The sequence below is a fragment of the Rhinoderma darwinii genome, chromosome 10 (assembly GCF_050947455.1).
Source record: "Rhinoderma darwinii isolate aRhiDar2 chromosome 10, aRhiDar2.hap1, whole genome shotgun sequence".
NCBI classification, from domain to species: domain Eukaryota; kingdom Metazoa; phylum Chordata; class Amphibia; order Anura; family Rhinodermatidae; genus Rhinoderma; species Rhinoderma darwinii.
Window position 1 is genome coordinate 83,105,316 of NC_134696.1, and position 17,764 is coordinate 83,123,079.

A 17,764-nucleotide genomic window follows, 5' to 3' on the forward strand; every position below is an offset into this window, starting at 1 on the left:
TAGAAGTCCACTTCAAAGGGATAACACCCGATGAAGCCTTCAAGTGATATACCTTCTACCAGAAGACCACTTCAAAGGGATACCACCCGATGAAGTCTTCAACCATGTACCTTTTTTGGGGGACGCATACCCCCGATGCGACCCCCCCACCATTTTGTACTGACTGGCCTCAAGGACTCCCCCCGCCACAGCGAAACAGGCCTTGACCACCTTAAGCCTGTGAGTTCCTCCACACCACCACCGCCCTTTCTATTCCTTCTGCTATCGCCAAGCTCCAAAGATCAATGCCAACCTCGGTCAGATGAACCCCGTCACTCCTCCAGAAATTCCCCACTCCTGACTCCAAATCCCTATGCCTCACGCAAATGCCCCCGTTTTTTGCCACAAAACGGGACACCGCCCGATTAACTTTAATGCGAGCCTTATTGACTCTCTCCACAGATCTAGCTAACCGCCAATGCTTTCTTGGGACTATGTCCGACCACACTATCACCAACTTGGGATAAGATACCCACAAACACAACATATCATGTTTGGTATCCCGCACCAACTCACGAAAGGGGCGGACTCCTAAGTCATTCCCACCCACGTGCAACACTAAGACCTCCGGAACCCTATCAAGCCGAGCATATGTCTGGAATTCCGCCAACACCCTGCTCCACGACATACCTCTAAAACCCAGCCAATGCACAACCGCATCCTGTCGCGGAATGCGCAACTGGCGACCATTCGGGCGGACGTCCGCCCTCAAAGCCCCCCAGTGCACGTAAGAATGACCCATCAACCACACCAAACACGGAGGCGACTCTGAAACTGAAAAAACAATTAGGCACCACCATATAACATTTGTAAAGCGTTAACAGCAAAATTCATAACATATGGGGGCGGACATAGGACTTAAACCTGTTGGACTCCCAACGACCAATACGCCTCACCCCCTCATCATCCAACCCCCAGCGCCCCGCTTCTGTTGCTGCGCCAATCCTGAAGGAATGAGATGAATATGAGCCTGCCGCGACACCAACCGCCGTCAAACATTTTTTAAATACAGCTCCAAACTGAAACCTGGACAAAAACGACCCGTCCACCTGACGTAACAAAGGCAAATCTGGAGACCCCCTGTTTGGCGTAAAACCCCGCATGCACTCTACTGGGCACATAACCGACCCCGGGGCGCAACCCCTTCAAAGCCTGCGATACCAGAAATTCCTTCGATACATCCTGAAAGCCCCGCAACTTAAACCCAAACGCCACCGCAGACAAGAACCGGTTCACCTTCGCCACTGAAAACCCCGCCTCCCAGGCGTCCCCTAACCAGTACAAAAGTGCCACCAACCTGTCTCTATCCGTATTGACGTCACCCAACTCTCTTACCCACTCCTCCCACTGCCTCCAACAAGCAGCATAAGCACTCCACGTCGTGCGCGCCAAAGACCTTTGTACCAATTGTTCTACAGGACCGAGACCAGATCCCAAAGATGCTGCGGACAAGCCAAACCGAGACGTTCCGCTCCCGGTGCCAATTGCCGAAACCGGTCCCACTGCGAGCGAGAAAGAGCATCAGCGATACAATTCCGTACACCCGGGACATGCACCGCCACCACCCACGCGTTCAACGACAAACATACCAACACTAAATGTCGCAACAATTGAACTACCGGAGGAAAGGACGCCGTGATGTTATTAATGGCAAGCACCACCCCCATGTTGTCGCAGTAAAAAACGGACCTTCTTATCCCTGAGCCTGTCCCCCCAAATGGTAGCCGCCACCCCGATGGGAAACAGCTCGAGCAGGGCCAGATTCCGCGTGAGTCCACTGGACACCCAGCTAGCCGGCCATTGACCTGCGCACCACGGACCTCCCCCGTAAGCTCCAAAACCACCCGCCCCAGCCGCATCCGTGAAAATATTCAAAACACTCGTATCCTGCGCTGGGGCCATCCATAGCGAGCGACCATTGAACTGGCCCAAGAAGTCATTCCAAACCTGAAGATCAGCACGGTACTCCTCCTTGAGCCGCACAAAATGATGCGGCGCACGCACTCCCACCGTTGCCGCCGCCAACCTCCTACCAAACACCCTCCCCATCGGCATAATCCGGCAGGCGAAATTCAACTTCCCCAGCAGCGACTGAAGCTCCCTCAGCGTCACTTTCTTCATTCTACAAGCCCGTTGAACCTCCAGCCTCAAAGCACCCAACTTATCCGCCGGGAGACGACACTCCATTGCCACCGAGTCTATTTCGATTCCCAAAAAACAAATCGTCGCTACCGGGCCCTCCGTTTTTTTTCGGCGCCAAAGGAATCCCAAAATCCCTCGCCACCTTCTGTAGAGCATGAAGCAAATTACCGCAAACCGGCGAACCCCCCGGGCCAACGCATAACAAATCATCTAAGTAATGGATCAACGAGTCGACCCCGGATACTCCCCTCTTTACCCACTCCACGAAGCTACTAAACGCCTCGAAGTATGCACAAGAAAGGGAACACCCCATCGGAAGGCACTGATCCACGTAAAAGGCCCCATTCCAAAAACAACCCAACAGCCGTTGCTTTCTGTATGGACCGGCAACAACCTGAACGCCGCCTCGATGTCAGTTTTTGCTAGCAGCGCCCCAGGACCCGCAGCCCGCACTAACCCCACCGCCTTATCGAATGAGGTATAAACTACGGAGCACAACTCGTGATCAATCCCGTCATTTACCGACGAACCTTTGGGATACGATAAATGTTGAATCAAACGAAACTTTCCGGGCTCGCGTTTAGGGACAATACCCAAAGGGGACACAACTAAATCTTTCACCGGCGACTCCACAAATGGCCCCGACATGCGCCCCAACGAAACTTCTTTTAACAACTTTTCCGACACGACTTCCACATGCAAGTAAGCCGATTTTAAATTTCTCCCCGTAACCGGAACCTCATAAGGAGGCGGAGGAATAACAAAACCAACACTAAACCCTTCATAAAGCAACCTAGCTGCCGCCCTATCCGGATACTCATTTAGATAAAGGGCCATCCTTTCCACCCTCACCGGCGACACCCCCTTGACCAGCCCCGTGCTGGTTCCCGGACCTCTTTTTTCGCAGACATTTTGCCGCCCCGTGTGATGCACCATTACACTCGGAGCACACGTGCTTGAACTTGCACGTGGCCCCAAACTTGCACTGGCCTTCATTGAATTGCCAGCAAAACCCCGCCTTTCCCCCGCCGCTTGGTCCACTCTGACTAGACTGGCCTCCCTGGCCACCGCTCCCGGGAACGGGCTGCCTAACCGGAGCCGTAACCCGTAACCAGAGAGCAATATCCTTCTGGTCCCACCGAATCGCCGGCCGAACCGCCTTCCGCTGACGGAATTGCTCATCATATCGCAGCCACGCCTGACCCCCATACGCCCTATGAGCCTCCCCAATAGCATCAAAATAACAAAATAACGCCGAACAATTTTCCGGCGCCTTTTCCCCTATCACACTAGCCAATATGGCGAACGCCTGCGACCAATTAACGAACGTCTGCGGGATAAGCCTATACCGCCGCCGTTCCTCCTCGTCCTTTTTACTCTCATCCCGCTTGCCCTTATCCAAATTGAATTTAGCCAGCGGCAAGAGAGAAAAAAATTTCAACGTATTCATCTTTCCAGATCCGATCACGCACCTCCTGCTTTAAATGCGCCCCCAACGGACCCTCAAAACAAACATACACCTCCCCCCGAGCACGATCGTCCATGCGCACTCGATCGCCGTCCTTCTGTGCCTCAGTCTGCACCGACACCGCGACCGCCTCTCTAACCGCCACCACAGGACGCGCCTGCAACGATCCCACGTCCCTGGGGCCTTCCCAAACTACCGCAGGGGACACTTCCGTTACTACCGGCGCCGCGGCCCTATCAAGGCGCCCCACCAGCCCGTAAGCAACCCACTAAATCTGCCAAACCCGCTCCGTCGCGTCCGCCCGCGCCACTACCGGCCCCCGATGCTATGCTAGCAGCCCCCCCGCCGACACCCGACATAAAAATCGCTGGATAAGACAATAATGGAGTTATACACTCACCGGGCTGCACAGGCGCTGTGTTCCCGTCAGCCGGACCATCCTGACCTCGACGATAGACGTCCAGTTCACCTTCCTCCAGTTCTTCTCTCGCCGACGACTGTCCCTCCCAACGACATCTTCGGAAAGGGGATGAGGACGCGCTGACCGATGGGCCGGCAACCTGCCGCCCGACCGCCGGGACCCAGACTTCCGACCGGACCTGTTGCCTCGATGTCGCTGCAGATCTAGTCGTCCGTCTAGACGATCCTGACGAAGCCTGCCCCCTGGCCGGAACATCACCATGCGGGGCGGCCGTACCTTGCTCTCGACATCTTCCATCTGATGGGGGAGGGGTGACAGGGAGCCCAGCCTGCGACTCCCTGCTTACCGCCGGACCCCGTCGCGGCCTGGGATTCCTGCCAGGACGCAGGGCCTGGGAAGGGGCGGTCCTCCCAGCTGCCTGGCCTGCAGCGTCCGGGATCGGGCTCCCTCTGCGACGCCGTGTCCGCGGGACTACCTCCGGACTAAGGCGCTCTGGAGGTCGGGACCGCCGAGAGGGACGGGTCGACACAGCCCGCATCGCCGTCACCCCTGGCACCGCTCTCTGCCTGCCCAGCGCAGGAGCGGTTGTTGCCGACTCCCCCCCCGCCGCCATAGCCATGCTCGTAAGGGGGCCGGGGGAGGGGAGCCTGTCCCTTACAACAGACCCCGAACGCCGTGCCCGGCGTGGCGAAACGGCGTCCGGGATCCGCGTTAATGCAGCCACGGTCTCCTCCAGCCATCCGGGACCGTGGTGCACAGCAGCGGCACGCAGCCGCTCTAAAATCAGGGCCTCTGCCATTACTAAAGAGCCAGGCAACGGGGAGCTTTGCTTACTGTGTGTTACTCCTCCCGCTGCTTCCGGCTCAATGCCGAGAAACAGCGGGAAGCACAGCAACGGCCCCCCCCGCCCCCCTTAACTCCTCCCCGTCCCTCCTTCAGCTCCTTCAACTTTCCCTGACCTCGTAACATTAACCCTTTCCCTACCAGGACGGTCATGTCGGCTTCCCTTAAGCCTGCAGCTGCGTCCAGCCTCTTCTGTTTTGTGTTACTTACCGCATGTCTTTGAGCAGGGACCATATAGCAGATCTCCTCTGATGTCTAGAAAGTAAAAAGAGACATTAAAGTACAACTCTACTGAGAAAATGAGAAACTCCATCTATTCCCTATATCTCCTCTGTACACCGCGCCAATGCTCTCCTGCTATATCTATTAGTGAGTGTATCCGGCATGGACAGGACAGTATTAGGCGGGATTCACACACACTTATTATTCAGCTTTTTAAAACTCGTGTAAAAATAACCCGTTGTTTCAAGCCTTTTTAGTGGCAATTTTAAATGCATTTTTAGTGGTAATTTTTTATTTTGTGACATTTGTACGTTTTTTTCTGGTGTTTTTGAAGTCCTAGAAAGAAGTCTATGGGATAAAAGACCAGAAAAACAAAAAACAAAACTAGCGCACGCTGTGCTTTGAAAATATGTACAAATCCAGCCTTAGACTGCCATGTGTAATCTATAGGTTATTGGACTGAACACTGGATCAGTCCTCTCAGATTATTTACCTGTTCCTACTAGTATTAGGCCTTATTCAGACAAGCGTATATGAAAATGAATGGGGCTATTCACACATGCTGTTGTTTTTCGCATAGCGTGTGTTTCCGTTGAATGAAACTCACTGCACGTCCTATTTTGGTGCGTATTTGCGCACCACGCAGCCCATTGAAGACAATGTGTGCGTGAAAAAAACGGACAGCACGCGGGCGACATACGTGTGCTGTCCGTGATTCAATTAACAGATGCAAGACAAATTATGAGAAAAAAAACGGATGTCAAACGGAACTGCAACGCAAGAAAAACACTACATATTTTATGCGCGCAAAACAGACACGCTCGTGTAAATCTAGCCTTAACCCCATATTCAGTGTATATCTGGTGATGCTCTTACCTGTGCTTATCCTATTCCTCGCACCTGAGTCATATCTGCGGATATCGATAGGAGCGCCTTCCACAGACGCTAATAGCACATTCACAATTAGAAGAAGTCGAAACAGCATTTTGCCCTGGAGTATATCTCTTCGTGTGTATATCCAGACTAAGTCTCCCACTGTAACATCGTGTAATTTTCCTACAGATTCCGTGACATCACAATTGTAAACACATCACAGGGAGCAGTATACAGCAGTGATGTCACAATTGGGGATCAAGACAACAACTAACAAGAAGAAGCTTCATCCATCTTTGTCTGTGTAATATTACTAGTCTCTGAAACACGGATCATAATAAAACATTACACCGGTTTCATGCTGGAATATGAGCATCATCAGGGGCAGGGGCGTAGTTAAAGTGTAGCTAAACGTTCGACAAACTTCTGACATGTCATAGAGGCATGTCAGAAGTTTGGATTGGTGGGGTTCCAAGCACTGAGACCCCCACCAATCGCTAGAACGAAGCAGCTGAAGCACTCGTGTGAGCGCTCAGCTACTTTGTGTCAGTTCGGCTTTTCCCGGAAAGCCGATGTATTGGAGTACGGGCCCATAGACTTTGTATTGAGTCCATACACCAATAAATTTATTTATTTACATTTACACTTCGGAAACGTTTGTGTGAGATTTACAGCAAGGCAAGCGTAATCTCGTTTTAAATGACTTTTTACAGCGTAATCTCGCGAGATTACACTTGCCTTGCTGTAAATCTCACACAAACGTTTCCGAGGTGTCAGAATTCTGAATAGACATCGCGTCCTGGCTGGAGGTGATGCCTATTCATTGTCAGGACACTTCAGTAACGTTAATGTGTGTGTAAGTGGCTGCACATAGTGATCTAGTAAGATTACTATGTGCTGTGTAAATGAATGGAGAGAAGTGTATGACGCTGATTGGTCACTGATTGGTCAGCGTCATTGTCACGAAGCGGGTTATTGGACCCACAAGGCCGTACCGCCGTAGCGGGGAGGCAGCTGGCCAAACCACAGGAAACCCCAGAAATACAATGTCCCGCACAAGGGTACCTGGATAGTCCAGATGGTGGACGCAGCTCGGGCACAGATGGAGATGGTTGCAGCAGACAGCGCCAAATGTGGCGGATGACACAGGAGCCGCAAGTTGCGCCAGACGTGGCGGATTTCTCCGGACGTGGCAGATTCCTCTGGACGTGGCAGATGACACAGGACGTGGCAGATTCCTCTGCACGTGGCAGATGACACAGGACGCGGCAGATTCCTCTGCACGTGGCAGATGACACAGGACGTGGCAAATGACACAGGACGTGGTGGATTCCTCCGGACGTAGCAGAAGACACCGGACGTGGCACGACTTGATACTAAGGCACAGCACGGGAAACAGGAACGGGGAGCAAGGCACAGGTAACAACAGGAACGGGAAACACTAAGGGACCATTTGCAAGACAGACGCGGAAAACGAACAACGCTCAGGCAAGGATTAGAAGGCCAGGGGCCTTCTTATAGACCAGGAAATCATGGAAGTTGATGATGATGGCTTCCTCCAATTTGCGCGCGCTGGCCCTTTAAGGCCGGGCAAGAGCGTGCGCGCACACCCTACGGGACACAGCGAACGGAGCGGAAGTGAGCGCTGGCGTCTCCTAGGAAGGAGATGGGGACCAGCGCTCACAGATCCATGGCTGCGGGCGTCGGGAGGTGAGTAAACCCGACGGCCCGTGGCCATGGACGCTACAGTCATACACTTCTCTCCACAACGCCCACTTGGTCAAAAAGTAAAACACGCCCAGTTGTCCATTAAGAAACTCATTAGCATAAAGCTAAAATAGGTAATAACTCCGTCAAAAATGATCGTTTTTCTAAATAAAAAACACTACTGTAATCTACATTACAGCGCCAATCACATCATGTACAATATAGGCCACTTATAATGTGGTGACAGAGCCGCTTCAAGGGTAAGTTCACACATTGCAGAAATTCCGCAATGTTTTTGCAAGATAAATGGACATGCTGCAGATTGAGAATCTGCACTGCAATCAATTTATAAACTTTTTTTTTTCTACGTATTTTTTCTGCAGCGTGTGGATAAGATTTGTTGAAATACAAATTTGCTGCAGATTTTGAACATTTCTTTTTTTTAGTCATAACGAGGAGCGGAACTAAACAGAAGAAATATATAAATAAGGGTCTTAACGTGTTTCATATCCTGTATCGAATTCTGGTTTTGGGTTAAATCTGCATCAAATATGCACAGTGTGAACAATGCCTAAGGCTGGAATCACATGAGACGAAAATGCTGTGGATTTTCCACAGTGTTTCTGCAGAAAAATCTGCACGTTAGGTGCGTTTTTTGCTAAGGAAATCAGACAAGCTAATTATTAAAGAAATGTAAATATGTTACATTAATGCTATATGTTTTATAACCTTCTGTATGAAAACCCGGAAGTAACTCCTTGGAGCAAATATTTTTTTATTTTTTTTTATTGTTGTGTTCCAAGAGCCATACGTTTTTTTATTTTTTTGTCGACATAGCCGTATGAGGGCTTGTTTTTTGCGGGATGAGTTATATTTTTTATGCGAAAAAATACAACGGCACCATTCAATGCACCACATAATGTACTGGTATACTGGAAAATAAATTGTGGGGAGGAATAGGAAAAAAACAGCGATTACTCCATAGTTTTGGGGTTTGTTTTTATGGTATTCACTATGTGGTAAAAACTACATTAACTTCATTCTGTGGGTCAATACGATTACGGCGATACCAAATTTATACAGTTTCTTTTATGAGGTACTACTTTTACAAAGAAAAAATAATTTAAGAAAAAAATAGTTTTGTGTTGTCACATACCAATTATGTTCACTGTTTTATTGCTTTCATTAATTTTTTTTTTACATTTAGTTATTTTTGTCATATTTTTAAGAATTGTATTAAACAATTTCTTACTTTATTTTTTAGTCCTTCTAGGGAACTTAACTTGCAATCAATGGATAACTCATGTAATATACTGCGATACTTGTATTGCTTTGTGAAGGATGATTTATTTGCTTATATTCTCTGTATGAAATTACATTGTGAATTATCAAGCAGGATGCCGAATTACTAAGATATGTAATATGTGAAAGTGATGATAATGTTTAAATGATTTAGTTTCGTGCAGCAGCCATCTTGTCTGGAGTTCCCATCTTGGTTCTTTTGTAGTGAATAGAAAAGTCATTGTTCCTTTAATACAAGTAATGTTGATTTCGTATGTTTTATCTTTGACCTTGGTTCCCATGCGAAGATGGACACGGAGTGAGATGGGAGGATGGCAAGTATGTGTGAGGGAAGGTCTCCCCCATCTCCACGAGAATATTCTGTCCAAGAGAGAGATAAGACACTTGTAAACATAATGTGTGAAGAATTATAATGATGTATCTGGGATGTACTTTATTGTATGCTTTTTACTGAATAACAAATATTGTTACATTGTCTCTGATTGGTTTACCTCAAGCCGACACCCCTTCTGAATTTCAGTTTAACAGTTTGAGTTTGGTAATAAATCCTTCAGAGGAGCATTTTGAACATTTCAGCGTGTCTGTGTGTTTTCTTCTCCTCTCTCGATATATATCGGTGAAATATCCTAATTAGGATACTGACTAATGGAGTCTGGCCTTGAGAGTCTGTTGGGACTCGTATAAATTTCAGTCTAATATATTTTGAGCGATGGATTTCCACGACAGCTTTATCTGTTCTTTACTATTAAGCCTTGTCTCTGGCAAGGCTTAATAGTGCACCGATGGCAGGCCTGGAGGTCTTCAATAGGCCACCGCCTGCCATAGCTACCATTCGCCGGCCGGCAATTTTGCCACAAGGGGCTGATCGGGGGACAGACGGAGCAGGATATGCATATCACTTTGATCATGTCAGTTGACTATAATTTATTGATAGAAAATTTCCAGCATCCCACTATTGCGTTCAAACTATTCGCATAGAGCCGAAGTTTCACGTATAAGAATGTATCTTATGTACCAGCCCTTTATCACTCCCATTATACCTTGTTTATGATCCTTCAATGCATTGTTGATCAGTAAACGATGGATACACAGCAAGAAATCTGGTGTCTCTCGTTCCTATTTGGAGTCTCAATGTTTCCGGAGTCATGCCAGGTGTCCTTCTCCACCGGGCTCGGTGTGGACGGCTAGTGAAGAGCAAATGTGCATTATTTAAGGGAGCTTCTCAATGCCAGTTCTAGGTGTTATATCGCTTTTTATCACCGTTCTGCCTGAACTCCATTAACGAACTTGGCTAGTCTACCTGCGTTAGCACACACCAGCGCCCCATTCATTGATCTCCTCACCAGTATGTTTTTACGTTGACTTGCAGTTGTCATTGCCCCTAGCAGCTGTATCTTCAAACCACTCCCTTGTATTCTGGTTCCACCTTATTAAGGGTATCAAACACTGGACTAGCTTAGGGCACTGAAGTCCTAAGGCCAGATGAGTTCCTCCAGGGGCGCACATGAAGTGAGGTGAGCAAGTCCGTAAAGATGCAGCCAGCTCTGCCTTACCAGTTGGCTAGAAGTGGTGAAGGACCTGCAATGACATCTTCGTCACATGACCATGAGCACACAGGTTCTGCATCCATGGGGTGGGCTTCCCTACAAATGGAGTCTGGAGACTAGAAGATAGATAGGGTGTGCTGTGTGTGTTTATATATATTAATATATTTATTTACATAGTGTGTGTGTGTGTGTGTGTGTGTGTGTGTGTAGTGTAGATGGAGTGTGTGTACAGTTTGTATGTAGTGTATATGTGGGTTATATGTTTTGTGTAATGTGTGTGGAGTTTGTACAGTATGTAGTGTGGTGTGTGTAGTTGTTTATTTATAGTGTGTGTGTGTGTGTGTGTGTGTGTGTGTGTGTGTGTGTGTGTTTGTGTGTGAGTGTAGTCTGTATGTGTAGAGTGTATGGAGTGTCTGTGTAAACTTTGTAAGATTTGTGTACATAGTGTAATGTGTGGAGATTGTACAGTATGTAGTGTGGTGGTGTGTGTGTGTGTGTGTGTGTGTGTGTGTGTGTATGTGTGGTGTGTGCGTGTGTTACAGTTACACATTCAGTCACACACTAGCACTACAAACACTGCATGAGTATGCGGGTTTATGCATGGGTGTGTGTATAATTACCTTTGTGTGTGTTTGTGCATGTGTGTGTTTATTGGTGACCTGTGTGTGCTGCGTGGCACATCTGCTTAAGGCAAACGTTTTTGGAAAACAATGTTGTATTCTGACATGCTACGTCCAGACAAACCAAACCTTAACAAGCCACACACCCTGATAAGCTGCATCTCAATCTGTCCTGATTACCAAAGTGTCCCTAGAAAACATGTATAATGTCCATTTTGTATGGAGCCATCAAGGCGTTTTTCATGACATTTCAAAGACGGGCTGCAGGCAGGGGATGTGATGAAGCAAAAAAATAAGTAATACTAATCTAGTAAATCCCCCGGGGCCGCTCTCCATGGGTCTGTTTACAGGGATGATATGCTGGTCCATGCACATAATGACTGCAACCAATCACTGACCTCAGAGGTGACGTGCCATTCTTGCCAGCATCATCGCCGAGGCCAGTGATTAGCTGCAGTGGTCACATGGTTAGGATGGCACATTATCACTTCCTGTAGAAGTTAGCAAAGACCGGTGAAGAGAACCAGAGCGGCGGCACTGGAGGGGCGGGGGGTAAGAGGAGAGTATTACTCATTTTGTTATTTTATCACATTCCTTGTCTGCTACCTTTAATAGGACTCTCATTCTACTTCATGGGGCTTTACTTTGTAGGCCTCCAATGTCATATTCCAGCATACAGAGAGTTTATCTGTCATATCGTGTCATGCTCCATCGGATGCCCTATGTACAGAGGTATTCTCCCCCAGAAGCTTTGCTCTGTATAGAGAATAGCTCTGTATCTATGTCACCTGAAGAAGTCTGTACAGCAGAACACAGAGGCCATATGTCTCCATACTCCACACACAGCTTAGACCCACAATCACAGTACGTTTTCTTGCACTTTTAGCCAGGGAGGGGTTAAAAATGCCCCCCCCCCCGACAGCTTAACCATGTCAGTCACCGGCAACGGACCCGTAAAAGCGGTCCAATGCCGGCGATCGATGTGATAGGTGGATCTGTACAGAGCTGTACAGATACACCCATTGTCCATAAAGGTTAGGAAAAGTTTCGAAAAGTTTTCAAAACTGTTCCTGTACTCCCACCATCACTCCCCCATGTCCCTCCCCCTTCCCCATTACCCTCCCCCTTCCCCATGTCCCATGTGACCGGCAATGGACTGCTGCTATTGGTCCATTGCCGGCAAGAGCTGTGATTGGTGGGTCTGTTCAGACCCACCAATCACAGTTCGTTTTCTTGCAGGGCGGGTGAAAAACACAGGATACAGGCTCTGATCTCTTAGTTGGTGTTTAGTAGTTGAAGAGATCAGAGCCTGTATCGTGTAGTCAGTGAAAATAGTGAATAACCCCTAATTTTCACTTCCCCTGTTACCCACCGCCTCCCAGTGTATAAGGGAGATATTTTTTTCTCTTTTTTGATCACAAATAATAATTCGATTTAGTTCGTAGGTAGTTGCTCGTCTACATCAATTCGTCGCGTCAGTTAGTCAGTGTCAGTCAGTGTCCGTTGTCAGTTAGTCTGCGTCAATCCGATGTCAGCGTCAATCCATTACTGTCAGTCGCGTCACTTGTCAGTAAGTGTCAGTCAGCATCAGATAGTCAGTGTCAATCCATTACTGTCAGTCGCGTCACATGTCAGTAAGTGTCAGTTAGGGCTTATTTACACGAACGTGATATACGTCCGTGGAACGCGCGTTATTTTCACGCGGGTCGCGGGGACCTATACAGGTCTATGAGGCAGTGCAGACTGTCCGTTGTTTTTGCGCAGCGTGAGTCCGCTGCGTAAAATTCACAACAGGTTCTATATTTCAGCGTTTTTCACGCATCACGCACCCATTGAAGTCAATGGGTGCGTGGAAATCACGTGCACCGCACGGAAGCACTTCCGTGGGACGCGCGTGATTCGCGCAACAGCAGTCAAAAGTATGAATGAAAACGGAAAAGCACCACGTGCACGTGCAAAACTTACACGCTCGTGTAAATCCGCCCTCAGTCAGCGTCAATCCATTGTCAGTGTCAATACCTAGTGTCCGAGTCAGTCAGCCTTAGGCTGGGTTCACACGACCTATTTTCAGGCGAAAACGAGGCGTATTATGCCTCGTTTTACGTCTGAAAATAGGGCTACAATACGTCGGCAAACATCTGCCCATTCATTTGACGGGGTTTGCCGACGTACTGTGCAGACGACCTGTCACTTACGCGTCGTCGTTTGACAGCTGTCAAACGACGACGCGTAAAAATACAGCCTCGGCAAAGAAGTGCAGGGCACTTCTATACATTATATGCAGGACACTTCTATACATTATATGCAGGACACTTCTATACATTATATGCAGGACACTTCTATTCATTATATGCAGGACACTTCTATTCATTATATGCAAGACACTTCTATACATTATATGCAGGACACTTCTATACATTATATGCAGGACACTTATATACATTATATGCAGGACACTTCTATACATTATATGCAGGACACTTATATACATTATATGCAGGACACTTATATACATTATATGCAGGACACTTCTATACATTATATGCAGGACACTTCTATACATTATATGCAGGACACTTATATACATTATATGCAGGACACTTATATACATTATATGCAGGACACTTCTATACATTATATGCAGGACACTTCTATACATTATATGCAGGACACTTCTATACATTATATGCAGGACACTTCTATTCATTATATGCAGGACACTTCTATACATTATATGCAGGACACTTCTATACATTATATGCAGGACACTTCTATACATTATATGCAGGACACTTCTATACATTATATGCAGGACACTTCTATACATTATATGCAGGACACTTCTATACATTATATGCAGGACACTTCTATACATTATATGCAGGACACTTCTATACATTATATGCAGGACACTTCTATACATTATATGCAGGACACTTCTATACATTATATGCAGGACACTTCTATACATTATATGCAGGACACTTCTATACATTATATGCAGGACACTTCTATACATTATATGCAGGACACTTCTATACATTATATGCAGGACACTTCTATACATTATATGCAGGACACTACTATACATTATATGCAGGACACTTATATACATTATATGCAGGACACTTATATACATTATATGCAGGACACTTATATACATTATATGCAGAACACTTATATACATTATATGCAGGACACTTATATACATTATATGCAGGACACTTCAAAATGCGAGGAGGAGCATTTACGTCTGAAATGAGGCAGCTGTTTTCTCCTGAAAACAGTCTGTCCTTTCAGACGTAAAAGCCTCTCATCGTGTGCACATACCCTTAGTGTCCGTTATTATGTTTTACTAAGTGCTATAAAACAAAAAAAAACAAAAACAAAAAAATCTGTGTTAGACTTTGTTACAGTTCTCTGAGCTACGTGTGTGTAAACACTACACCGTGTTCCAAATTATTATGCACATTGGATTTAAGTGTCATAAACATTTAATTATTAGTTTTTTAATTAAACTCATGGATGGTATTGTGTCTTAGGGCTCTTTGGATCATTGTAATCAATCTCAGACACCTGTGATAATTAGTTTGCCGGGTGTGCCCAATCAAAGGAAAACTGCTTAAGAAGGACGTTCCACATTATTAAGCAGGCCACAGATTTCAAGCAATATGGGAAAGAAAAAGGATCTCTCTGCTGCCGAAAATCGTGAAATAGTGCAATACCTTGGACAAGGTATCAAAACATTGGATATTTCAAGAAAACTTAAGCGTGATCATCGTACTGTGAAAAGATTTGTGGCTGATTCAGAGCACAGACAGGTTCGTTCAGATAAAGGCATAATGAGGAAGGTTTCTGCCTGACAAATTAATACGATTAGGAAAGCAGCTGCTAAAATGCCATTGCAAAGCAACAAACAGGTATTTGAAGCCGCTGGTGCCTCTGGAGTCCTGCGAACCTCAAGGTATAGGATCCTCCAGAGGTTTGCAAGTGTGCATAAAGCTATTATTCGGCCACCCCTAAACAATGCTCACAAGCAGAAACGGTTGCAGTGGGCTCAGAAATACATGAAGACTAATTTTCAAACCGTGTTGTTTACTGATGAGTGCCATGCAACCCTGGATGGTCCAGATGGATGGAGTAGTGGATGGTTGGTGAATGGCCACCATGTCCCAACAAGGCTGCAACGTCAGCAAGGAGGTGGCGGAGTCATGTTTTAGGCTGGAATCATGGGGAGAGAGCTGGTAGGCCCCTTTAGGGTCCCTGACGGTGTGAAAATGACCTCTGCAAAGTACGTAGAGTTTATAACTGACCACTTTTTTCCGTGGTACAAAAAGAAGAACCGTGCCTTCCGTAGTAAAATTATCTTCATGCATGACAATGCACCATCTCATGCTGCAAAGAATACCTCTGTGTCATTGGCTGCTATGGGCATAAAAGGAGAGAAACTCATGGTGTGGCCCCCATGTTCCCCTGACCTCAACCCTATTGAGAACCTTTGGAGCATCCTCAAGCAAAATATGCATGAGGGTAGGAGGCAGTTCACATCAAAACAGAAGCTCTGGGAGGTTATTCTGACATCCTGCAAAGATATTCAAGCAGAAACTGTCCAAATACTCACAAATTAAATGGATGCAAGAATTGTGAAGGTGATATCAGAGAAGGGGTCCTATGTTAACATGTAACTTGGCCTGTTAAGTTTTTTTTTATTGAAAGAGCTTTTGATTTCTGTAAATATGACCTCCTGATGCTGCAAATTCAACAAATGACCATTTTAGTTCTCTTTACAACCTTTAAAATGTTTTGATCTCTGTTGTGCATAATAATTTGAAACAGTGCATTTTGAGTTTTTTACTTCTAAAAAAAAATCTGTTATCATTAGGAGATTTGTTCAATAAAATTCACATTATACTCCAACGGTTGATGGCTGGAAGATTATACTGACTGTCATTTGCATCGACTATTTAGGAAAATCAGCGAAAAATAACATTTGCATAATAATTTGGAACGCGGTGTACATATACATATATATATATGCACACACACACACACCCAAAATGGCAGCGAGACTTTACACCGCTGAAGAGGCGTATGCCACGATCGCGTCCGATATGGACTCCGCGAGTGGTGAGCAACCACAGTTCTTTCTCTCATCCTCCTCCTCCAGTGACAGTGAGGAACCTCCTCATAGTCGCAGGAGGGTTAATGCCCAGGTTCTGCCTGACCCTGAAACTGCCGATCTGTCTGACCCTGGTACAGTCAGCAGTGATTGGTCAACCCCAACCAATTACACGTCTCAAATCCCAGAATTTACTGCTGCGGCAGGCATTCACGTGCAGACAGAAGGGCTGCCTATTATTGGATTTTTCAAATTGTTCTTGACAGACAATTTGATCCAGCTTAGCATTTTATCCCAAAAATTTTCATCAGTCTACACCCCTCAAAAAGAAATATCTGTAGATGAATCCCTGGTGCACTTCAAGGGCAGGCTGAAGTTTCGCCAATATTTACCAAATAAGCGCGACAGGTACGGGATAAATATGTACAAGCTGTGTGACTCGGACACCGGATACACACACGCTTTCTGGATTTATGAGGGGAAGGAAAGGTCACAGGCCAAAACAAATGATCCCTCCGTCCAGTCCACAACAGGGAAGATGTGTAGGACCTCCTGCACAAACTGCTTGAATAGGGGTACAACTTGTACTTGGACAACTGGTACACAAGTGTACCCCTGTTCAAATGTCTAAAAGACAAAAAAAACTGTGGCGTGTGGAACGGTGCGAAAAAACCAGCGGCACCTTCCCTAGACCCTCATCAGCCAATCCCTGCAAATTGGGGAAAGCAGGGCATTGCTGCAGGATGGGATCCTGTGTCTCAAATTTAGAGACAAAAAAGAGGTCTGTATGCTGACATCTATACATGATGCCAGCTGCACCCCTGTCCCCACACGTGGATTCACATCATCCACGATGAAGCCTGTGTGCATTCAGGCATACAATAAATTCATGGGGGGGGGGGGTTGACCTGTATGATCAGGTGTTGAAACCATATAGTGCCATGAGAAAGTGTAAAATCTGGTACAAGAAATTGGCAGTGTACCTTGTCCAGCTGGCACTATATAACTCCTTTTTAATTTTTAGAAAAGCTGGCAATCCGGGTACATACTTGGAGTACCAAGAGAAAATTATAAAATGTATTTTATTTGGAGACGAGGTGGGGAAAACGTCTGCTGCTCCAAGTAATGTTTGCCGAATTGTTCCTGGGCAGCACTTTCCTAGTGAAGTGCCTGCTACAGCAAAAAAAAGGCAGGGCACAGAAAAGGTCCAGTTTCTGCACAAAAAGGGGTATCCGTAAGGATACCACATATCAGTGCGACACTTGCCCATCTAGAATTCTTAAAGAGCTTAGTTCAGTTATTTCTGTCCCCCTTTTCATAATATTCAGAGATTCTCTAGTGACTGGTATAGTGCCAAGGGACTGGCGCAGGGCAAATGTGGTGCCTATTTTCAAAAAGGGCACTAGGTCTTCCCTGGGTAATTATAGACCAGTAAGCTTAACATCCATCGTGGGGAAAATG

At 46.6% G+C, this 17,764-nt stretch overlaps 1 protein-coding gene across 1 annotated transcript; it reads right to left on the reverse strand.

Annotated features, from left to right (window-relative positions):
* Positions 1 to 211: 211 nt before the first annotated feature.
* LOC142662621 (uncharacterized) lies at positions 212 to 4,972 on the reverse strand. The gene is made up of 2 exons (XM_075840833.1): positions 4,050 to 4,972; positions 212 to 813 (listed from the first exon to the last, which is right to left on the reverse strand). The coding sequence occupies exons 1-2, from the start codon at positions 4,867 to 4,869 to the stop codon at positions 212 to 214; spliced, it is 1,422 nt and encodes a 473-aa protein (XP_075696948.1). The 5' UTR covers positions 4,870 to 4,972.
* Between the last annotated feature and the right edge of the window lie 12,792 nt (positions 4,973 to 17,764).